The sequence below is a fragment of the Zingiber officinale genome, chromosome 10B (genome assembly GCF_018446385.1).
Source record: "Zingiber officinale cultivar Zhangliang chromosome 10B, Zo_v1.1, whole genome shotgun sequence".
Lineage (NCBI taxonomy): Eukaryota > Viridiplantae > Streptophyta > Magnoliopsida > Zingiberales > Zingiberaceae > Zingiber > Zingiber officinale.
The window spans coordinates 11570632-11596130 of NC_056005.1; the positions used below are offsets into that span (position 1 = coordinate 11570632).

The 25499-nt window shown below is 42.1% G+C and overlaps 2 protein-coding genes across 3 annotated transcripts; one reads left to right on the forward strand and one right to left on the reverse strand.

Moving 5' to 3' along the window:
- The first annotated feature begins 1160 nt into the window (after nucleotides 1–1160).
- On the forward strand, nucleotides 1161–1811 carry LOC122029617 (arabinogalactan protein 1-like). The gene has a single exon (XM_042588685.1). It carries the CDS (start codon nucleotides 1283–1285, stop codon nucleotides 1685–1687), a length of 405 nt encoding a protein of 134 aa, XP_042444619.1. The 5' UTR covers nucleotides 1161–1282; the 3' UTR covers nucleotides 1688–1811.
- Nucleotides 1812–3216: 1405 nt separating this feature from the next.
- LOC122029555 lies at nucleotides 3217–25499 on the reverse strand. 2 transcript variants are annotated; one of them, XM_042588592.1, is made up of 6 exons: nucleotides 25145–25499; nucleotides 23641–23731; nucleotides 23314–23489; nucleotides 23157–23184; nucleotides 22949–23057; nucleotides 3217–3672 (listed from the first exon to the last, which is right to left on the reverse strand). In XM_042588592.1, exons 1-6 carry the CDS (start codon nucleotides 25412–25414, stop codon nucleotides 3591–3593), a joined length of 756 nt encoding a protein of 251 aa, XP_042444526.1. In that variant the 5' UTR covers nucleotides 25415–25499; the 3' UTR covers nucleotides 3217–3590. The 2 variants fall into 2 exon arrangements, with proteins under 2 accessions (XP_042444526.1, XP_042444527.1); XM_042588593.1 differs by lacking the exon at nucleotides 3217–3672 and adding an exon at nucleotides 6912–7662.

The following is a 25499-nucleotide window of genomic DNA, read 5'->3' on the forward strand; positions in this document are numbered from 1 at the left end:
TATTAAAAAATAATAAATTTATTCCCGAATGTTTTGTTTACCTAAAGGTCTATCTAAATGAATAGCAAAAATTAAATAGAAAACTAATCTGTCACAATAAATCTACAGAAAAAGCCATTATTTTGTCTACAGTTCTATCAGTTGACGAGACAGAGACAGAGACAGAGACAGAGACAGAGACTCATAGCACAGGTCATAGTGACATGAAAAAATGTGCGCATGGTTAAAATGGCATATGGGAGCAAATACTTGGAGCCAGATCTACTTCAAGTTCATGTTTCTAATTTGTAAGGCAACTCCATCTTCTTAGGGAGCAAGGTAAAATAAAGCCTACATGATATGATATTGCGATCATCGAGTTATTTTCGTTATAACTATTTGAAATCTTACCTCCCACTGGGATATGGCAATCCAACACAGTACTGGAAAAAAAATAGAACATAAAAGAACACTAAACACTTCATTCAAATCCCAAAACAACGTTTTTTGCAAAGCTCTGAAACTCCATGAATGTGCCATTCTTACCATAACCAATCTACTGCTAAAACCAACATCGAGATTTTGCCATAATCATTCAATCAAACCTTCTTTTTTTTAACTTGTATCAAATATTACCTGCTGTGGGATTGCACGAACAGTCGTCTCTCTTTCTCCAACTCTCCATCCGATCTGCCATTCTCCGTCCCTTGTCGTCGCCCACACAGTTCGTTCACAAAACTCAGTTTTAGTCCATCTTTGTAAATCAATTGTTTTTATCCTTTTATTCATTTATTCCTTTCTCGAAGCTTCGAAACGGCTAGTTGGACTTCCTCACGCGTCTCCGTCCTCTGCAACGTTTACATTCTGTGTAAGATCGGCCGTCCGATTTCGATCGGAATCGGGACGGTCGATTCTGCCACCGTGGACGCGGAAAAGGACGGTTTTGCGTCCGGCCAGCTCCGTCCTGCCCGACAAACGCGGAAACTCGAAATTAACGGGAGAAGAAACGGAGGAAAAGTTGACCGGATCTACTACAACCGTTGGTACTTCATCAGATGGCCACAATTCATCGAACGGTGTCTCGTTAACGGCTCCAACGCGTCGCCCTCAGCCCTCTGCTTCCGAGAACTTTAAAGATGGAATAAATAATATTAAATAGAGTTTCTCTGTCTTTAAATACCGCTCGCGCTGCTGCTTCTTCCCCGCAGTCCAAACCCTAACGCTTGTTCCCGATCTCGATCACGATCGCTTGCTTTCTCGAGCCATCTCTCGCATTCCTCCCCTCGATCGCTTTCCGGTGGAAATGGCATCTCGCTTCGCGTTGCTCGCGTTCGCCTTGGCGTCGCTCGCCGTGTCCGCCTCCGCCCAGGGCCCGACCGCCTCCCCCTCCAAGTCACCCTCCGTGGCCCCGGTGAAGCCTCCTGCTCCCTCGCCTCTCCTTCCGCCGCCCGCAGTTGCTCCAGTGAGGCCCCCGGCAGCAGCGCCCCTTTCCGCGCCGCCTGCACCTGTCCCCGCCGCTAAGTCGCCCTCTTTGTCCCCTCCCGCCCCGCCGACCTCCGATATTCCTGCGCCAGCGCCTAGGTCGTCGATCTCCGGCGTACCTGCTTCTGCTCCCACCGCCCCGCCTCCGGCTGGTAATGGCGCTGCTGATCTTTCCTTCAGTTGGATCGGCGCCTTCGCCGTTGCTGCCGTCGCCTTCGCGATGTAGGCGCTTGTGATTACACTGGCATTGACTCCGCGGATCATTTCTCTTTTTGTTTGTTAGGTTGACGTTTCATATTTACATTTGTTTCCGTTTTCTATCAACATGAGTTAGTGGATTCTTTTATCTATTTACTTGTTTTTTCTACCATGATCCATGAATCTTCGATTGGAGTTGGGATTTTGGATCTTTTATTATCATAGACAATAAATAAAGTTTTTGTTAAATAAAAAAAATATCGATCTGTATTAGAATTTACACGAAACATATTAATGAAATCTGGAAGAATCTCTACTGAATTAAGCTCATTCTAAATTTGTTTTTTTAATAATAATTTCTATTTCTTGTGAGTTTTTTTTCCAGCTCCTGTGCACTTTTTGATCAGCTTCTATGGTATGCCAGAAATAAAAGGGAAAAAACATTCAATTTGGAAAATGACAGCTAAATTTAAACAGCTCTTTGTTGCAAGTATTCGAGCGACCACGTTAAAAAGGGTATTGAACGTATTTGAGGAAATGCTTGCCTGGGCCTGATCGCCTCTTTACATGATACGGCTTTGAAAAGAAAAATTCCTTAAACAAAAATTAATATTGATAATTACGAACACGGAATCAGAATCTGAGATAATTGGGAATCAAACTCTAAATACTTAGAGGTGTCCACAGCACCAATATTTTTCCAAAGTGGTGGCAAAAAGTGAATACGTTCACTCTCAGTGTCCCCGTCAATTCGTCTCAGGGTCAATACAGAGGAGGTAAGTCATAGGTTTTATCGAAATTCGAATCCCAGATCTTATGATGACAACACCTCATGCGCTAACTATTAGATTCATCCGAGAGAACATAATATTCCTCCAACGACACTTGAGAAAGTTTCTTAGCAATCACACCATCATCCGAGACAACACCTCATGTCCACAGCACCAATATTTTTCCAAAGTGGTGGCAAAAAGTGAATACGTTAACTCTCAGTGTCCCTGTTAATTCGTCTCAAGGTCAATACAGAGGAGGTAAGTCATAGGTTTTATCGAAATTCGAATCCCAGATCTTATGATGACAACACCTCATGCGCTAACTATTAGATTCATCCGAGAGAACACAATATTCCTCCAACGACACTTGAGAAAGTTTCTTAGCAATCGCACCATCATGCATTTAAAGAAAAGTTATGAATTACTTATAAATTAAGAGCCATTTTATTTTATTGTAATCTAAAATTTTCATTGCGTTTGTGTTGCACATGACAGAACATATGGGAGTGACAAATTGTTGTGATTAATATAATTTTGTTTAATGAAGTTTAAACATAATATAGATACTGGATTAACAGATAATTTAGATACATGACAGAACATATGGGAGTGACAAATTATTGTTTATTGAAACATCCCAAGTGGCGTCACAAAAATAATTTAATTGTTAGCTTAGTTTTCCGATCATACTCATTTTTTTTTTTTTTTGCGACCTCGTATTTCAACTACTCTAAACCACTATAATTGAGGTTTTGGACAGTTGAACACTACTCTTTCAAGTGTATTTCTCCCATCTGCTCATATTACTGAACAGCAGCCAAATAGTCAACAATTCCCAGGTTTAAAGAACACAGATTTCAATGAATAATGTCGGTGTTATTGTGTCAACCAGGGATCAATAATTAGTCCTACAAATGTAAACGAATCTAAGAACACTTGTCCATCAGAGAACTTCCCTGAATCACGAACACTACGACTTTACAAATAACATATGAGAGAGGACTTAGCTCCCTTTTTTACACATGAAGAATTCAGTCCTTTTTGACGCCATTGTAGCTGCTAATTTCCTGCCCTTCCCCAGCACTGGAAGCGTCTAGGTGTCTTGGGCTTCCATGTCGACCGGAACATTGATGTCAAACCCAACAAGTAGATAAATCGTCAAAACAACTTTGATATAACACGGCAAGAGGACCAGAAGGCTACAGAAGCTGCTTTAACTAATGCTGGATTCTGATATATCCTGAAAGGATGAACAAATGAATGATCAAATTTATATAGAGGCATTAAGACCTCAGAGGTGGATGCAGTGCAATGTTTAATTAACCAGAGCAAGCTCCACTAAGATTGCAAAAAGAGACCAAGCTTTATTTATTTAAAATGTTTACAATAGACTACAAAGCATGAAGCTGCAATCCAAGTTAACTGAATAGCATGCAACCCTAATCTATTATAGTCTTGCTCCTCCCGTATGTTCTTGCAATACATCGTATGCAACTAACTTCATCTGACCCACATCTATTTCGGGCATCAATATCACTACATGAACTAGTAAATGTAGACTGAGATACAATCTATGACTAGCTTGATCAACTAGTAAATGTAGACCAAGAAACAATCCATGTGTAAATTATTTCATGAATTAGTAAATGCAGACTAAGAAACAATCTATGTCTAACTTATTACATGAACTAGTAAATGTAGACTAAAATCATGACTAGAAGATGAAAACACAAATAGCCAAAGCATTAGAGTTGTTGATAGAGATAGAGCATGCATACAATGATAGCTCTCAAACTTTTTGGAGCACATAATTGATTAACTTGACTTCAAATTAATACATCAACGAAGAGAGGATAAAAGAAGATTGGATTAAGACACAATGAGATTTTAGGAACAATTTTTCCTTTTTTCCATTTTTTGAAGTAGCACGGTAGTAGACTGAAGGTAGCAACTCAAGGATGGGAAGGTCATGTGTGATTGTTGTGTACTGCTCTGACAGTATCATGAACTCAAGAAAATGTAGGTGGTGCTCATGTGTGCAGTGATGGCTTGTGTGGATGTGAGATTGAGGCGAAGTGACAAAGGAGCAGCATTAGCTTCGTGAGAGAGAATGGAGGTATCAAAGATCACCCTATTCTTGATGTCAGGCCTAGAGGCCATAGCTTAAACAATTGTGGTTGGTGCGACACATGGTAGGAAAGGAAGGAGATGGCGCCGATGAGGAACCACTGGCTTTGATTGAGGCTTTCACGGGGCATAGGCATTGTCAATAATGATCTTAGGCATGTCTGAAGGGATGAGGCTGAAGGTTACAAAGCACTGGGGATGGGTAAAATACTTGATCCTATGGACATCTGAATCGACCCAAAATTCCAGATTATTTTGACTTCCATTTGGTTTGCAAGTCAAAAATAATATGCATTTGGATCTTGGATCAGATATGATATCTAGTTCACACGTGCAATTAAGACAAGCCAACCAAATTTTAATATACATATAAAATTTAGCCAAAATTAAATTGCATGACCTGTTAGACATCCCAATCGCTAACTAATAGGATAAGTCACTCTATATATATATATATATATATATATATATATTTGGATCTTGGATCAGATGTGATATCTAGTTCTCACTTGCAATTAAGACAAGCCAACCAAATTTTAATATACATATAAAATTTAGAAATCCCAATCGCTAACTAATAGGATAAGTCACTCTAAGTGTGTGTGTATATATATATATATATATATATATATATATATATACAATAAAAGAATAAATAGTAATGAAAGAGTACCGACCAAGTTTTATCCTACTTAATAGTAATAAAAGAGTATCATTAAAAAAAAATGAATTATTTGATTTTATTATCCATATTAGATGGGTTTATTTGTAAATTGAACATGTGAATATAATTTGAACCCATTAAAGTAATCTAATTTTTGTTTTATTGAGTTTCAGATTATTGGATGTGGATTTAACGTGTAGAACTCTTTAGCCCAATCTGTTATCATCGGGATGATAACTTCCTATATAAAGGAAAGATTCCCAAGGGTTTAGGGAATCTTGACAGAACTCTTGGTTCCCTATTGACCTAGAGATTTTTTCGGCGTCGTCATCTTTAAACCCCTTGAAGACCTTCCTCTTCTTTCCACTGTATCTTCTTCCACAAGGATTAAGTCGGTGACGCTTCGAGACAATGACATAACTCTTCAATCAGGTCCTTTATCATGGTTATCTATTTATTTTCTTATGTCATGCTCATAATGAAACTAGATCTTTCTTGTTCTTATTTTCCTATGTTCGAGTTCTTATCCGGTGTTTAGAATTCATACGGCTTAGGTTTTTACAAGAACTAACATGTGGTATCAAACCTTTGTGTTTTATCGTTTTGATCGCTATTAGGTTAAGTTTTTCGTTGATTTGTTGTTTGTATGCTAGATCAAGTTTTCCTAGTATAACACACTTTTTGATCAGCGAAAATCATGTAAGAAAAAACTAGATTAGACTTGCATTTCAAGTTTTTCATGTTTACGTGAAAAACACGAAGAACGACGGAAACCACCGCTATTTAACCTAATTTTAGGTCAAAATCGTGATGGTTCAATCAATTGCCTTGGTCGGACAATCGATTGTCAAGCCAAAAATAGCAAACAGAACCATCAAGATAGATTGACTTAATCGATCAATTGGCCCTAATCAATTACGTTGGTTTGGGAATCAATTGGCTCAATGAAAATCGAATACGCAATTGATTTTAATCGATTACAAGTTCGATCATGGCTGCCTAATCGATTGGTGATTTTCGCCAACCAATTTTCACCAATCGATTGAACGTTTTAAAATTGAACACAGAAACGATTGGAATCGATCGGTTAATCGATTAAAGCTATCCTAATCGATTGAGAATTTTTTCCAATCGATTAACAGCCTTAAGTTGCGACAGGATCAATCGATTAAAATTGTTTCTAATCGATTAGAATTGTTTCGAATCAATTAGAATTCTTTTCTATGTGAAACAATGAAAAAAAAAAGTATTAATTTGTATTAAACAATTGTAACAATTGTTTCATGTAAGAATGATTAATTAGTATTAAATAATGATTACATTATAGAATTTAAAGGAAATTTTAGATTCTTTTATATATATATATATATATATATATATATATATATATAGTCGCATACAATAGGTTTTCAAATCGATTGTGATAATCAATGGAGTAAAACCAATCGATTGTTATATGATATCAATAGATTGATAAATTAAGGTTGATTAAGTAATTATTGTTGGTTCTGTATAGGCCGACTCTAGGGGTGAATAACCTGCAATAAAAGGTGAGCACTTCTCTTGCTTTCAGAATTTAACAAGGAACACACGTTAGTTTAATAAAAAATAAAAAACATAAAAAGAAAGTAAGAGATACAAAGATTTTAACTTGATTTGCAACCGGGAAGGTTGCTAATCCAAGATAGTGGAAGCTCACTAAATTTCTCCTTCGATGTAGATGAAGAAGTCTCTTACAAGCATTGAAAGTACTAACAAACTAAATAGAAGGAGAATTGAAAGTACAAGTGTGTTATTTGAAATTCAAAAATCAGGGCTTTATTTATAGCTCACCGATCGAACTAGCCGTTTGCTGATGCGGCAGCTCTCGGGCGCTTGGACCCGGTCCGTGCGTCTGGACATGGTCACCTCGATCCACTCTGCAACAATTTCCTAATAAGCATTTATTGGCTCCCGAGCGCCTGGATTCGGCTGACGTGGCTCTGCACTAATCCTCTTTGTCGTAACGGCGGTCTGATGTGGCCTGAAGGGATCCAGGTGCCTGGATTCGGCTGCTGTGGCTCCGCACAAATCCTCTTCGCCGCAACGGCAGTCTGATGTGGCTCGAAGGGATCCAAGTGCCTAGGCTAGGTCCGAGCACCTGGACCTTGTTCGAGCGCTTGGACATAGTCAACACAACAATTGACTTTTGCCCGATCGCTGGGATGATGTTCCAACCGTCTAGAGTTGAGCTCATCCGAACTCAACTTTGGCCTTCTCCTCGAGCAATCTACCTCCCGACTTCTCATCCCTCGAAAGCGTCCATGCGTCCTTCTCGTCCGCCGATGTACTCTTCCGCAACATCTCGTCTCTCAGATGCACCAAGCCTGTCGACTCGTTTCTCATGTCAATCTTTTCGCTAGCTGCGTCTTTTACTCGACTTCTTGTGTTCCAAAGTCCCTGCACAACACAAGGCATCCAAAATGTAGAGTCTAACTTAACTCGGTTAATCACATCAAATCCAACTAGGGTACTTACAATTATCTGTTCAGTTAAAGTTCCAAGTGTTTTCTTGCGTGTATCTACACAACGTGCTATTAAGTTAAACTATTATGTTGGCCTAAAGGAAGACCCTTAGGTAGGTTTAGTGCGTTTTGTATTGATAGACGAATATCTATGCTAAGAGTAATGAACCCAAAAGAATGTTACTTTTATGCTAGATATATGCTCAAGGTATCTTACAACAATGAAATAAAATTTTGTTTAATTCAGATCAAGCACAAAATATGTTGGCCCAAAGGAAGACATATGTGATTGATTAAGGTTGTTATGAGCTATGAACCAAAATATAACTCATATAAAGTATCATATTATGCACATAGTGGGTCGACCCAAAGGAAGACACATTGTGTGCCCAATCAAAATGTGAGTTATATCAAAGAGTGCAGCTAACAAATTGTATTTTAGTACATAGAGTACAATGCAATGTTATATTTGGTATCTCATAAGGAGCTCATTCATATGTATTTAAATTTTATTTTATTTGCATAATCTTATGCTTTATTAGTTGCACTTATACATGTTCTTAGATTTAGTTAAATCGTGAACTTAAATAAATTTCTCTCATTAATTTCAGTGCAATTTGTAATGGTCAGTATTAATAAACCCCAACATTAACTGACTTGAATTTTGCTAAATGAAAAGAATACGTAATCATAGTCTTAGGCTGCATGGACTTAGACTATGCATTAAGGAATCAAATCGCATGCGTGGCTTTCCATGCAGGCACCAATAAAGGGCTTAATAACATAGGGAGGAGATGCTAGGAGTTTGTTGAACCAACTGACAGATAGATTCACCTTAAATGAAAAGGTCAAGACTGCTACACTTTTTACGAAGTGGTAACCATGTGTACAATGGTAAAGAAAACATAAGGGAGTATATTATGGAGATGTCCAATATATCGACAAGTCTGAAAACACTAAAACTCGATATGTAGTATATTAATACATTTCATCTTCATGTTTCTGTCTGCACGGTTCACTCCTTTTAAGATATTGTATAATACTTAAAAGGAAAAGTAGACATTGAATGAGTTTATTGTTTAATGTGTGCAAGAGGAGAGACTAAAGATTGAAAGTTCTCACTTAGCATCTGATTTTTCAAGTGCGAGTAAGAAGCGAAAGAGGATCAATAACAAAGAAAAAGGAAACAAAGTGTAGATTCTGGAGGCAATGGTCATATGGAACACAAAAAGCAGGATAAGGAATCCACTTGTTTCTTTCGTAAGAAGAAAGGTCATCTGAAGAAAGATTGTCTCAAATATACTAACTAGCATGTAAAGAATGGTAAATTTCTCAACTTTATTAGTTTAGAAGTCAATTTAACAATCGTATCCACTAACTCTAGGTGGATAGATACCGGTGCTACTATTCATATAAGTATCACTATGCAGAGTTGTCAACAGACTTCTACTTGATGGGAAAGATACATCTATACGAGAAATAGAAAAAAGGTTGCGATCGAGTTTATTGGTGTTTTTAGGCTTTATTTAGGAACTGATGTCTATTTGGATTTAGATAATACTTTAATTGTACCATCTTTTACACGGAACTTAATTTCAATTTCTTATTTAGACAAATCAGGTTATTCTTGTTCATTTGAAAATGAAATGTTTAGTATTTTTTTAAATTCAATTTTGATTGACAATGATTTCTTGGTTGATAAACTTTATAAATTGAACATTTTTACTCCTACGGTTGACAACGTGATAATGCATAATATCCAAATTGACCGACGAGAATTCTTCCATATTGTAGAATAGATGTTTATGGCATATATCTAAACAACGCCTAGAAAGGTTAATGTCACATAGAATTCTCGATTTCCTTGGCATGTTAGACTTTGATGTCTGCATAGTGTGTTAAAGGGAAGACCGCTAGGGATGCCAATGGGTAGGATTTGAGTCAAATTTTATATCATCAGTCCCCATACCTATCAGGTATAGGATATCCATCATGATACCTAGACTAATAATTTTTTTTTTCATTCCATCTAACTATCATCATTCAATAAAAGTGTATTAGAATTAACATATATATAATTTAATCGGGTATTCAGGTAGGGTATCATCCATCGATAGTCCCTCTATACCCTCCTCATTCAGGTTGGATATCGGATCTTCCATCGGATTCAGATGAAATTGTCATCCCTAAAAACCACTAGCAAAAGGAATAAGGGGCTAACCATTTTAGTAACGTTTTGGAACTAATACATATAAATATCTGTAGACTATTCCCTAAGACATCTTGAAATGGACACATATTTTATTAGTTTAATGGGTGACTATTCAATTTGGCTATCTATACCTTATTCATGAGAAGTCGCAATCTTTGGATATGTTCAAAATTTTAAAGCCAAAGTTGGACTTCAACTAAGTAAAAAAATTAAAACCGTCTAATTCGACTGTAAAATTAAAACCGTCTAATTCGACTGTAGAGGTGAATATTACGGTCGATATGATGGATCAGGTGAATAACATCCAGGACCTTTTGTGAACTACCTTGCTGAGTGTGGGATTGCGCTCCAGTATACCATGCCTGGTACACCGAGTCAGAATGGTGTAGCTGAGTCATGCAATTGTATTCTAAAAGATATAGTAAGAAGTACGATGACTATTACTTCTTTACTTGAATCTTTGTGGGGGTGAGACACTCAAGATTTCAATTTACCTACTCAATAGAGTATCTAGTAAGGCAGTAACTAAAACTGTATTCGAGATGTGGACGGGTAGGAAGCATAGCATTAAACATTTACACGTCTAGGGTTGTTGAGGGCTTTACATGTCTAACGAAAGAAAATTAAACTCAAGAACAGTTAGCTGCAATTTTGTAGGTTATTCTGAGAAGTCAAGGGATATAAATTTCATGATCTCTTTAAGAGATCCTTCTTCGAAACAAAAAATGTCAAATAGGACTGTGAGAGTAATAAAATCAGGGAAGTATTTTTTGAGGAAAGCGTTGACTATCCTCTTGCAGTCACTAATAGTGTGATTAATAGCAGTATGGTTACCATACCGCACATTGTGAATATTGTACATCCAATGAGTGTAGTGAACCAAAATATTCCAATGCAATTGGAGGAGTCTACCATTGAAATTGAGATATTGTCTCATACTGATGAGGAAGTACCTCAACCACCTCAAACACAAGTGTCAGTAAGGCAATCCACAAGGAAACAGAAAACCACAAATTCTTGTATTATGTTTATCTCCAAGAGCATGATTTTGACATAGAATTGGAAAGTGATCCTACATCCTTCCAAGAAGTCAAATAATACTCTAACTCTGAAAGGTAGATTAACGTCATGCAAGAAGAGTTGAAGTTTATAACAAACAATGACGTTTGAGAGCTTATTGAATTATCTGAAGGTAAAAAGCTCGTTGGTTGTAAATGGATATTTAAAACCAAACGAAATTCAAGGGGTAATGTCGAAAAGTATAAAACTCGTCTTGTTGCCAAGGGATTCACTCAGAAAGAAGCTCACCTATGTTGACGAAAGACTCTCTTATTATGATTTGGAGCTACATCAAATGGACGTAAAGACTGCATTCCTCAATAGAGACATAGAGGAGTCTAGTGAATTTTATGTCTAAGGATTCAAGGCACCTAGTATGTAGATTAAAGAAGTCTATTTATGATTTAAAACAGATATCCTGTTAGTAGCACCGAAAATTTAATCAATTGGTTATCTCATTTGGATTTAAATAGAACCCCGTTGATCAGTGCATATATGTCAAGTTCAATGGGAGCAAGTTTGTTATACTTGTTCTGTATGTGGACGATATATTACTTGCGAACAATAATAAGGGTCTGCTACATAAAACTAAATCATTTCTATCTGGTAATTTTGAAATGAAAGATCTTAGTGAAACATATTTTATTTTAGGCATACGGATCTATCGTAATCGTTCAAGAGACATTCATGACTTTCACAACAGGCCTATATTGAAAATGTGCTTATAAGGTATGAGATACAGACTGTATACATGATGACACACCTATGTCAATAAGTGATAAGTTCAGCTTGCAGCAGTGTTCACGGCTTGAACTTGAAATAAAGGAGACGGAACAATTCCCATATGATATTCATTAACTTAGAAAAAACTTATGATAAAGAGAAATTATATGGAGAATTCTAGAAAAGAGAGATGTTAGCGTAATATATATTGAACTAATTAAGGATATGTACGAGAATATAACGACTAGAGTAAAGATTTCAGGCAGAGTACCTGAAGCATTTCCAATAAAGATAGCATTACATCAAGGATCAACTCTGAGTCTCTATCTTTTTACACTAATTATGAATGAACTCACTGCACACATTCAAGAAATAGTACCGTGGTACATGTTGTTTGCAGATGATATTGTTTTGGTAAATGAAACACGTGAAGGAATAAATGTTAAACTATAATCTTAGCAGGAAACACTAGAAATAAAAGGTTTTAGGCTTAGTAGAATAAAGAAAAAATATATGAAATTTGAGTTTAGCAATATTAGACATAATGAGATAATTGTAAGATAGTAGATGACGTGTTATCCGAAACTGAGAGCTTTAGATTTTTAGGATCATTTTTACAAAATGATAGAGAAATTGAAAGAGATGTCTTACATAGAATACAAGCAGGATGGTTGAAAGAGAGGAGAGCGTCGGATGTTTATGTGATTGTAAAGCACCTTTAAAATTTAAACTTAAAGAAAAATTTTATAAACCCGCAGTTAGACTTGCTATGTTATATGGAGTTGAATGTTAGGCTATGACTCGAGCACATGATTAAAAGATGAGAGTTGCAGAGATGAGGATATTAAGATGAACGTGTGTATATACGAGAATCGATAGAATAAGAAATGAGAGAATTAGTGAGAAAGTCGGAGTTGTATCTATTGAAGGAAAATTCCGAGAGACACCTTTAAAATGGTACGGACATGTACTTAAACGACCAATAAATACTCCAATTAGGCAATGTGAAATTATGATAAACATGCATATCGAACGAGGAAGAAGAAAATAAAAAAAGACTTGGTTAGCAACAATTAAATAAGATAAAATTTATTTAAGTATAGATGATAACATAGTAGGAGATAGAGCTCAATGGCGTAAAAGGATCTATATAACCGACCTCACCTAGTGGGATAAGACTTGTTTGTTGTTATTGTTGTGGGAAGTCTTATGTATGCATAAGTTTGTACTCGACCAGATATAACATTTATATTAGGGATATTAGACAGATATATTAGTATTCCAAGACCGTCGCATTGGAAAGCGGTTAAGAGAGTGATACAGTATTTGCAAGGAACTAAAGGGCATATGCTCACGTATCGGAGGTTAGATCACCTGAGCTGGTTGGATATTCAGACTCTAATTTTACTGGATGCTTGGATAGTAGGAGGTCCACTTCGGGCTATATTTTCATACTTGCTGGAAGAGTTATATCTTGGAAGAGCGTTAAGCAGACACTAGTATCCACTTCTACTATGGAGGCACATTTGGTAGCATTCTATGAAGCATCTAATCATAAAATTTGGTTGCGAAACTTCATCACATCATTACAGATCGTTGATGAAATTGACAGGATCTACTGTGATAATAAAGCCGCAAAACTTATGCCAAGAACAATCATAGTTCGTCAAAGTCTAAGCAACATCAAGTTTCTAACAGTTAAAAAAGAGTTTAGAGTCATCAAGTCATGGTAGAGCACATCAGCACAAATTCCATGTTGACTGATCTACTCACCAAAGGTTGGATGCCTACGGTGTTTCATGCGTATTGATCCGGCGGTAAGAAGGGGGGGCCCACCTTCTGAAGGGTCCCAGCCTAAGGACGGATAGAGGGCTGGCCAAGCGAGTAATGGTCCGAGCGGAGCTAGAGATAACCCATCCATGGGCTTGGGTTTCCGACGCCAAGGCAGGAGGATCGAAGGCCCGAGCGGGAGTCCGCTCGGCTGGGACCGAAGGGCCGAGCGGGTTGTCCGTTCGGCCAAGATAAGGGCGAGGGTAGGGGTGGCAATTGACCCGGCTCGAGATAGGATATCGCAGGCATGTCGATGATTAGCCATACACAAGATCGCACGACGGAGGATCTTGCCGCCACATCACGGAAAGGTTGATCTGAGCAGATGGCCTCTTGGACGTCTTTCGACAATCCATATCGGCACGGCCCTTCCGAGCACTCCATACCGTACGGTCAAAGCGGTGGTTGCTTTGATTGGCGCGCCTGTGCTTCTTCGAGAGGTTTATATAAGGTCTCCATTTCTTCACCGAGGTACGCAAGTCTTCATCTTGAGGCCATCTGTTATTCCCGCCTGATTTGGCGTCGGAGGGTCGTCGCCGGACACCCCTCCCCGGCTTGCAGTTCGGAGCGCCGAGGGTCCAAGGGAGCGCCACGCCCCCGCTCGTTGACTCTGGTTCGGACAGATCAATTTCCGTCTGTGGGAACGCACCTGTATCCGAAAGGGAACGATGGACGAGGCCGGAAGAATACATACCGTGGCACTCTCACAAGAAGAGTTGGACGCCATAGTCGAGGCGAGGGCAGCCAAGATAGTGGCGCAGCAAAAGGAGAAAGCACAGGCTGAGCGAGCGCAACAACAAACAACCTCGGCTTCAGCAGGCCGCCCGGAATATGTTTCAAGAGGTTCCCTCAGCACTCTTCCGTACTCCCAGAAATCGCGCCCGCTCACGGGAGGCAAGTATCTTCATCTGATGAGCCTCCCGTGCGGGATCATGGGAAGGGCAAAATCCTCCGAGCGGACGATTCTCCTGAGCGGAAGCACCGACTGCCACAGTTCCATTTCCCTCAAAAGCAGATACTTTATCTCCCGAATTCAACTTATAGCAAGCCCCTCCTTCTGGAACCTCAAGAGCAGGAGTTTGATGTCAGGCAATGAATCAACCACATAGGAGGAAGCTGGGTGGACGAGCCGCCGAGCGGATGAAGATGGATTGGGACTTGGATCAACCATGAAGCGCAAATTATATCCAGCCTTTCCGGGGCAGGGTGAAAGGTGCGCCAATATAATGTATGCTGTGTATTTTCTGTTTGGCTGTATATTCGAAATGCAGGAAGCAAAATGTTATAATGTGCGCAATTGGAATTATTGGCCGAGCGGCCTATCTTCATGGTGTATAAGATACGAGCCAAGCGCTCTTGGATCGATGAAGAAGGTCTCGAGCCGTTCGGCTGGAGGTATAGTATCCGAGCCAGGCGCTCGCTGACGAAGGCTCATGGAGCAATGGGAGCAGAAGGCTCAAGTAAAAGGATAAAGCAGCAGGACGCCTCCACCTCTGGTAGGTCGAACGGCCATGGAGGACCGACCGGGAAGTTTCGCCATCCTCCTGGCCTTGGATGAATTTCGACGAAGTACATTGTATCCACCTCACTCCACGGGTATTCGGGAGTTGAGAAATTGCGTTAGATCTTATGCTGATCGGCAGGTTAGTTTTTCAGATATAGTTTATTTCGGGCGTAGAATTCATCGTAATTTTCGAAATGAAGGCCCCCAAGCCGCTCGGCCGGGAGGTTGATATACTAGCCAGCCAGAGGCTCGACGACGAAGGCCCCGAGCCGCTTGGCCGGAGGTAAATGGGTCGAGCCGAGCGCTCGAAGATCGGAGGCCCCGTACCGTTCGGACGGAGGTAAATTATCCGAGCCAAAATGCTCAATGCGGAAGACCCCATGCCGTTCGGTCGGGCGTACGATACCCAAGCATCGACACAAAAACCGAAGGCCACGTGCGGGAAGCAAAGTGGTGTAATATGGCGCTAATTGTATATTTTTTAAAGCTGCGCCGAACGGGAGCGTTAAAATTAGCCTTAACGGCCGTCTAGCCCAGACGTTAAACCGTAGAGCCGCGCCGACCGGCTATAAATAACCGCGCCGTCGAGCACCGACGTTAAAAATCGAGAGACGAGCCAGCGTCTATAAATCCCCGAGCGGAAGATCGACGAGCACCGTCGTTAAACATCGAGAGCCGTGCCGACCGGCTATAAATAACCGCGTCGTCGAGCACCGACGTTAAAAATCGAGAGACGAGCCGGCGTCTATAACCCCTGGAAGATCGACGAGCACCGCCGTTAAACATCGAGAGCCGCCGCCGACCGGCTATAATAACCGCGTCGAGCACCGACGTTAAAATCGAGAGACGAGCCGCCGTCTATAATCCTCGAGCGGAAGATCGACGAGCACCGCCGTTAAACATCGAGAGCCGCGCCGACCGGCTATAAATAACCGCCCCAGCACCGACGTTAAAATCGAGAGACGAGCCGCCGTCTATAAATCGTCGAAGATCGACGAGCACCGCCGTTAAACATCGAGAGCCGCTCCGACCGGCCGACGTTAAAAATCGACGTTAAAAATCGAGAGACGAGCCGCCGTCTATACCCGAGAGGAAGATCGACGAGCACCGCCGTTAAACATCGAGAGCCGCGCCGCTATAATAACCGCGCCGTCGAGCACCGACGTTAAAAATCGAGAGACGAGCCGCGTCTATAAATCCCGAGCGGAAGATCGACGAGCACCGTCGTTAAACATCGAGCGCTACCGACCGGCTATAAATAACCGGCCGAGCACCGACGTTAAAAATCGAGAGACGAGCCGCCGCTTAAGGAAGATCGACGAGCACCGCCGTTAAACATCGAGAGCCGCTACCGACCGGCTATCAGTTCGCCACCGACGTTAAAATCGAGAGACGAGCCGGATCGGAAGAGCGTCGTGACTCTACCGACCGGAATACCGTCGAGCACCGACGTTAAAATCGAGAGACGAGCCGCCGTCTCCCCGGGCGGAAGATCGACGAGCACCGTCGTTAAACATCGAGAGCCGCCCGACCGGCTATAATAACCGCGCCGTCGAGCACCGACGTTAAAAATCGAGACGAGCCGGCGTCATAAATCCTCGAGCGGAAGATCGACGAGCACCGTCGTTAAACATCGAGAGACGCCACCGAGCTCCGACGTAAAAATCGACGTTAAAAATCGAGAAACGAGCTCTATAAATCCTCGAGCGGAAGATCGACGAGCACCGTCGTTAAACATCGAGAGCCGCGCCGGCAAGACCGCCGAGCACCGACGTTAAAAATCGAGACGAGCCGGCCTATAAATCCTCGAGCGGAAGATCGACGAGCACCGCCGTTAAACATCGAGAGTCGCGCCGACCGGCTATAATAACCGCGCCGTCGAGCACCGACGTTAAAATCGAGAGACGAGCTCTATAAATCCCCGAGCGGAAGATCGACGAGCACCGTCGTTAAACATCGAGAGCCGCGCCGACCGGCTATAAATAACCGCGCCGTCGAGCACCGACGTTAAAAATCGAGAGACGAGCCGGCGTCTATAAATCCCCGAGCGGAAGATCGACGAGCACCGTCGTTAAACATCGAGAGCCGCGTCGACCGGCTATAAATATCCGCACGGACGAGCTCCGTCGTTAAACATCGAGAGCCGCGCCGACCGGCTATAAATATCCGCGCCGACGAGCTCCGTCGTTAAACATCGAGAGCCGCGCCGACCGGCTATAAACCCTCTGAGCGGGAGACCGACGAGCTCCGTCGTTAAACATCGAGAGCCGCGCCGACCGGCTATAAACATCCGCTCCGACGAGCTCCGTCGTTAAAGATCGAGAGACGAGCCGGCGTCTATAAACCCTCCGAGCGGGAGACCGACGAGCTCCGTCGTTAAACATCGAGAGCCGCGCCGACCGGCTATAAATATCCGCGCCGACGAGCACCGTCGTTAAAGATCGAGAGCCGCGCCGATCGGCTATAAACATCCACTCCGACGAGCTCCGTCGTTAAAGATCGAGAGACGAGCCGGCGTCTATAAACCCTCCAAGCGGGAGACCGACGAGCACCGTCGTTAAACATCGAGAGCCGCGCCGATCATGATCGTTCGCAAGTACCAAACTGATTAAGGCCGATCGGCCGTCGGTTTGCCAACACTTCGCATTCACTGAAGGCAATTAGCATAGCCAAGCGCTAAACGATTCTGAGGAAACAAGTCAATTGATTAACCCGATCGGTCGTTTAGTAGGAAGCTAGGGGAGTCCAACTGATTCTACGAATAAGCAGCAACACACTAAAACGAGACAATGAAGGGCAAACAAAAAATGCAAGCAAAGGAACATAAGGAGGCCGAACGGCACATACAAAAATTTTTGCATCCGCTGAGCGGATGAAATACAGAAAGCACTTGAAAGAACTCGCCTCACTCCGGGTCTTCAAAATTAAAGAAGGCGTCCGGGATATCATCAATCATGGCCGCCAGGTCGGAGGCGGGAATATGCATTCCCTCGGGAAGGTGGCCACCCTTCTTCAAGTACGTCATGGTGACCTTGACCGCTTCGGCGAAAGTAGAAGAGACGTTGCCGCCGAATTTTAGCGAACCTCTCCGAGCGGAGGTATTCTTGGCGCGCTGCTGCTAGGCGGTTCGGCTCTCCCTCCTTATATCTTGGACGGCTTTCAAGTCCACCTCAGCCTTTGTGCGTTCTGCCGAACGGACAACCCGCTCGGCGTTCAGCTGGGCCTCCAGATCCTTGGATCGCTGATCTAGCGCACGGACATCTACTTTCATCTTGTCCAAATCGGCTACCGCTCGCTTCTTCCGGGCAGTAGCGCGTTTGGCATCCGCTTCGCGCTTCTTGACTTTGCCCTCTAGCCGAGCCACCTCTGTAGCCAGGTCGGCGGACTTCTTCTGTTCGGCCTCGAAGGCTTGTTTCTCTCGCTCGGACCTCCCGACAATTGGAGTTTTTCCAGGAGCTCCTCCAGCTCGGCTAGCCGATGGCTAGTGGCGATTTGCTCAGCCCAACGCTGTAAGGGAAATAATGAAATCAGGGACCAAACAGTAGCATGGTGCGGGAAGAAAAATGAATTTACCTGAGTGGCCTGCTGCATGTTGTTGTCGCCGAGCTGCTTGGGCGTCATGAGGGCCACTTGAATCTGCGCGTCCTCAAAAAGCTTAGCGAGCGGACCCGTCAAGGTTATTTCGTGAACAGGGCTCGAGGGCCGAAGTAAATATTCCTCCGGTGGGAATCGGAGGGTAGTCTTGATGGTCGGATGGCCGGACGGCGCTTCTTCATCGCGGCCGCCTGATGAGAGGACTCCTATAGTGGAAGTTTCGCCCAACCGACGTAAGCGGCAACGAGTCGGGAGGAGAGCCGGAGGGCTGTGCGGTAGGAGAAGCCACGGGGTCCCGATCTGTGATGGCGTGCGAGCAGGCGGTTACGCCGATCGGCCCTGTGGTGCCCCTCTTGGGTCGGCGGAAGGCTGGAGTCTCTTCGACGTTTCCGCCGAACCTCCAATGGTGGATCTCCTACTGGGGACGCCCACTCGGCGGGGGCCGAGGAAACAGGATCCGCCTCAACCTCCGTGGGGCGCATTTCGGCGATCGCGCCCCCCTCTCTCTCAGACCGCCGGTGGGATGAGACCCGCTCGGCGAGCTCTTTTTGGTGGCCTTGATTTCCACGGACTTTAATTTCAAATGAGCGGTAGCCTTGGAGCGCCATGACTAAGGAAAAGAAATTAAAATCAATTAGACAAAAAGACTAAGAGAGTAAAGAATCCTTACTCATGCGGAAGGGAGATTTGCCGAACGGAGACAATCCAAAATATACAACACCCTCGAGAAGCAATCGGTCGATCTTGTATCAGATCGGATAACCGCATTTGAAGATAGCTAGGTTCTCGAACTTCGCCGAGCTCCTACCGAGCCTCAAGATGTCCGCCATTTGGTTCGAATGCCGCTCGAAGTCGGATATAAGAAAAACTCCTTCCAGTGTTTGTTGGAGGTCGGCATATTATCAAAAAATCTAAAGCCTATTCTACTTTGGAAGATAAAAGTGCCCAGCTCGGATTGTTTAGGGTAGAAAAAGAAGTGGAATATTTTGGGGTCAAGAGGGATACTATGCAGCTTAAAGAGGACGACCACCCCACTCAGCAGCCTAAAGGAATTCGGCACAAGTTGGCCGAGCGGGATGCGAAAATAGTTACAAACCTCTAAAATAAAGGGATGGGTAGGAAATCTAAGGCCGCCCTGGAATTGGTCTAGAAAAAAACAAATGGTGCCGATCGGGGGGTCATGGGGCCGGTCAGTCGGGTCGGCTACAACTATTTCATAGTTATCGGGAATCCCATACGTCCGAACAAGGCGCCGAGCACCCTCCTCATCAAACCGACTCTCCATGGTCAGATACCAAGGGCCATGAACACCAACAGCGGGTTCGGAGGAGCTTGCCATCTCGAAGAAGCAAAAAGATAGCGAGGAATCGAAGGAATGGGAGCAAAAGAGGCAAAACAAGTTGGGAAGACCTTGTAAACGAAGGGAGAAGACTCACTGAGAAGGAAACGGACGGAAAGGATCACCGGTGAGATGGTAGCCGCCGAAAAACAAGAACTGGATCGTCGGAGGTCACGGCAGAGGAAGAAGCAGAAGGCAACGCACAAGCGAATATGCGGCGAAGGAAGGAGACGGAGGCTTTATACGGCAGAGGTCGGTCGGCCTCCGCCGTCGGATGCAGGTCACGGGAGACAAGGTCATCATCTAACCGTCCATTTCAAAGCAATCGGCGTCCCATCGTACGGATCATCACCGCCACGCAAGAGGAGCCACGTGGCGCTCTGTCACTAGGCACAATTAATGCGCCTATACCGCACATGCTTCGACTCAACGAAAAGGATTCGCGATGTTCGAGAAGATTTGACAATGTTTAACATCCACGCTGAACGCCAAGACATCCAAAACAAAGAGCCGAGAATGTGGCGGGCCGAACGGCTCAAGGATATTATGTGAAGGCGACGATCGCTCCGCTCGGACACATAGTCGATCGGTCGGACTCACCGCCTCCTTCGACTAGACTTGAGAGAGAGTGATCCGGCTGGGGCCCCTCCGAGGGTGATGAGGAATGGAGGGTGACCAAGCGGGTAATGGTCCGAGCGGAGCTAGAGATAACCCATCCACGGGCTTGGGTTTCGACGCCAAGGTGAGGATCGAAGGCCGGCGGAGTCCGCCTACCGGGACCGGCGGTTGTCCGCTCGGCCAAGATAAGGGCGAGGGTACAGAGGTGGCCGAGCGCTCGGCTCGGGATATGGGATATCAGCAGAAGCATGTCTGATGATTAGGCCGTACACAAGATCGCACGATGGAGGATCTTGTCGTCACATCATGGAAAGGTTGATACAGTAGCAGTATGGCCTCTTGGACGTCTTCCTGACAGATCCATATCTGGGCATGACCCTTCTGACAGACCCATACCTAGGCATGGTCAAAAGCAGGTGGTTGCTTTGATTGGCGCGCCCAGGCTTCTTCGAGAGGTTTATATAAGGTCTCCATTTCTTCACCGGAGGTATGCAAGTCTTCATCTTGAGGCCATCTGTTTGTTATTCCCCGCCTGATTTGAGTGTCGGAGGGCCGTCGCCGGGACACCCCTCCCGGCTCGGTTTTGTTGCAGGTTCGCCGGAGCGCTCGAGGGTCCAGCAGGGAGCGCCACGTCCCCAGCGTTCGTTGACTCCTGGTTCGGACAGGATCACGTATGTTGTGGATATGAGAGTGCTTATGGAAGAAAAACTCATCTAGTAGGAGTATATTTATTTTATTGCTTTATATTTGATATTGAAGATTATTATACGTACTTAAAGTTCAAAACATTCATGAGATTTTATTTGTTTGTTGGACACTCTTAAATACAATATTATGATTTACTGCTGTTGTTTAGCATTTGATATTTATAAATGTGATATAGACTCCTTTTGGAATCATAAAGTTTGGATCATGATTTGTTCTTGCAGTTTAGCATAAAGTATTTACAAATATGATCTGATATCCTTTTAAGTCACTTAAGATCAATTGAAAATTGATATATACTGATTACATTTCATATAATTTCTACACTATAGATCCACATCTTGATCTATGTCGTTAATGACATTGATATTGTGATTACTGTGAGGGCTTATTACAATCATATACAGTAGTTATGATCTCTTTAGTCCTATATCAATAATGTTAATGGACCAGATTGTTTACAGGGGTATCTTGTATCCATAAAGTTTGATATCAACTAAAGTTTTTACTTGTATTTTACATACAACTCACATGTAACCTAAGTGGAAGATTGTTAGATTTTATTATCTCTATTAGGTGAACTTATTTGTAAGTTGAACATGTGAATACAATCTGAACCCTTTAAAGTGATCTAACTTATGTTTTTATTAGATTTCGGGTTATTGGATGCGGGTTCAATGTGTAGAACCTTTTAGCTCAATCTGTTATCATTTATGGACTGATAACGGATTGGATTCTTATATAAAGGAGAGGGCTCCAAGGGTTTAGGGTAATCTTCGCAAAGCTCTTGTTCCCCATTAACCTAGAATTTTTTTTGGCGTCATCCTAAGCTCTTTGGAAGACTTTCCTCTTCTTTCCGCTGCATCTTCCACAGGGATCAAGCCAACGACGCTTCAAGATAAGGACATGACTCTTCAATCAGATTTCTTATCATGCTTATGTATTTACGTTCTTATATTATGCTCATGATGAAACTAGATCTTTCTTGTTCTTGTTTTCCTATGTTAAAATTCTTATCCGGCGTTTAAAATTCATGCAACTTAGATTTTTACAAGAATTAACATGAAGACTCTAACTGTTTAATCTTGGAAACTCTATTGCACTGTAAGAATATTATGTTTATATTAATATGTCTGGATTTATAATTGTATTTCATAAGCTAGGTTCTTGATATCTTTATTTATGGAACTAGTTTATAATATTAGAATTTAATTTTTGTTTGAATAAAGTAAAAAACAATATATATTGACATTAGCAGGTGCTATATTGGTGACCTAAAAACCAATAATCAACCTGATTCAACTCAACTTGACTTGGATTGGTCGAATATACCATTGATTCTTGGATATTGTTTTCGGACAATGTATCTTAATTCGAAAAACTTGGGTTGAGTCAAATTTTGGTTTAGAACCAACTTGATCTGACCATCATTCACTAGAGAGCATGGCCAAAAAGTGATCTTTGGTGCTGGCAGGCCACATTTCTCTAGGGCTAGAGCTAATTAAGGTCTCATAACAGAGCCAGGCCCATTAGCCCCATTTCCAATAAGGTAACTAAGAAACTTCAGTTATCAGCATCAAGTAAATGTTAGTGTGAGACAATAGCCCCTCTCGATTTCTTTGCAAGAAAAGACATACCCAATGGCAGTAGCACTCCATGAAGCAACATTGTAAACAACCTTGCTTCCATCCCATGCCTTCCTGAGTCTGCTTTTCTTCTTCTTAACAGAAAACGTTTTGCATAGGGCTGTCAACTCACAATAAGTAACAACTAGTTGTCAGCACATAAGAATTACTGTCAAATATTTGTTTCATACAAAAAGAAAATCAGATTCAACAGTCTCACCTGCTTGAAGTTGATTTGGAGTTAATTCCTGCAATACCAAACAGTAGCAATGAGCAGACAGACTCCATAATAAAGTTGTTCAAATAGTTAAATTGAAAACTATTACTAAGAAACACAATTAAAGTAATTTTTTTATAAGATTTCCATCTAGGCATACTTTAGTTTGCTTTAGTGATAGCAGATAAGTAGCCATGAAGAATGCCACACCATCCACTATGTCCTCTTGCTTAACAAGTACATAATCATCTTGGTCAATGGCATCCTTCCCATCAAAATGCTTATCATCCCACAAATCTTTGGCGGTGATCATATCCCATGATGCATTATCATCACCTACGAAGAGAAGTTATTAACAAAAATACTACATCAGTCATACAATAGAACATTTTAGTTGAGAGACCTAAAATATTTCAACTTGATGAATAAAACAAGTTTTAAGAATAAATTATTAGAAAATAAATGGGCTGAGTACAAGTTAGCTTACCATGAATATTTTGGTAAACAGATGTCTGGATGTGTTCAAGCTTTTCAAGGAAGTCTGGTGATTCAACTCTTGATTTCAGAAGTGCACATAGCTTCACAATAGGATCCCAGTTAACAACATATGAGAATATCAAAATAGACATTGGACACTTTCCTAACATCTTAAGCTTTTGTGGTAAGTAGCAAGATTAAATATGGAATGAGAGCAAAAGAAATATATGCAAATCCTGTCGTCTAAACAAGAGAAAAGAGTTGACTTTGGATTGAGGCAATTGAATCTAATTATTTGACAATCCTTGAGGGAGACTGTTTATCTTATACAATTTACAAGCACAGATTAGGCTTTTTCCTAGCAATATAGTATCCTGTTTTACTTGACTGAAAGTAGAGGGGAGAAAAACAGGAGGGAAGAAAAAAAAATAATTTGTTTCTCTTATTTATAATTATTTGGATGGAAATGTGGGATAGAAAGGAAATAGGGAAGGAATTAATTAAACAAATGTTCTAATTTCCAAAAATACAGGCGGGAACAAAGCAATGATACAACGACAACCAAGTCTTATCCTACTAGATGGGGTTGGATATGGGAAAAAAGCAAGATATGAGACAAATATTCATATCATGTACAATGGTGGAGTATAAGCTAATTCCATCCTGCTACATTAACTTCCAAGTTCCAACAAATGGTAGCAAGCAAGTTGTTTTAAACAAGGTAAGAGGAAATTAAATTAGAGTGTTTTCCCCCCATTTTGCTTCGAGTCCCATTTATCCTTATTTCTAGAGCAATAAACTTAGAATAGTGATCATCAAATATCCAAACCAAAATAATCAACAGTTGTACTTCTCAGTTTCACTATATCAAATTATCAATGCTACCTATTGTAATTGGCATTAGACTGCAAGGGTAAGCTAAAGGCCAAATCAAGCACAGTCATTCAGGAAACAGATCAACAATTTTCATGCACACAACATGTAGCAACATAGATTTGTCTCAAGATTCATGTTTTTCAAAAGAAGAATGCTACTGACAAGTAAAATATTTTGACATAAGAATTAGAATAACTAGAGCAAGTACAGCTTCAAAGCATGATTTGTATAACCATTAGCATAATAATGTAATGAAAAGAAACCAACACTTACCACAAACACTTTGCACACTTAACATAGATTAACTCTCTGGATGTAGAATGGGTCGTAATGAATTATGGATCCGCTTGTGTTCTATGCATGTAGTTCTGTGCAACGAACTCCAGCAGTAAATTTCAACAACTAAATCATGTCTCATTCCTCACCAGAAACTAAATTTGAAAAAGAAAAAAAAAGGAATAATCTGCACCGATCAAGCGCATCGCCATAGTTCAAAGAACAGTAGAAAACTCAGCAGAGAGGCCTACGGTTACATGCTTCTAGCACGATCATAAAAAGGAATCAAGTGGCTAAGAAATTCCCCATGTGATCATTACAAAAGGTACAAACTACAACTTGGGATCCAATCCGACCCATACCTCATCGGCCTCGAAGTCGCCTCCAGATTCAGACCGCGGCAGGGATCCCTCAACTTCTCCCATAGGCTGTGCCTCTGCAGCCTCGTCGCCTGCAGGGTCTAGGTCGATGTAGGGTTTTTCCAGCAATTCGAGGGCCCTCTTACAATTCTCCAGGACCGCCTCGAGGGCGCGCCGCTTCACGCGGAAATGGTCCTCTGCGGCGGCCAAGCTGGGGCTGAGCTCTGGTGCGAGGGAGACATTGCGTCCACCATCCACCTCGGTCGTCTCCATCGTCCCCTAGCAGAGTTTGCGCCCGGCGACGGCGAATCGATCACTTTTAACACGTTGCTTGTTCGCTGCAATTTGAGCATGATTG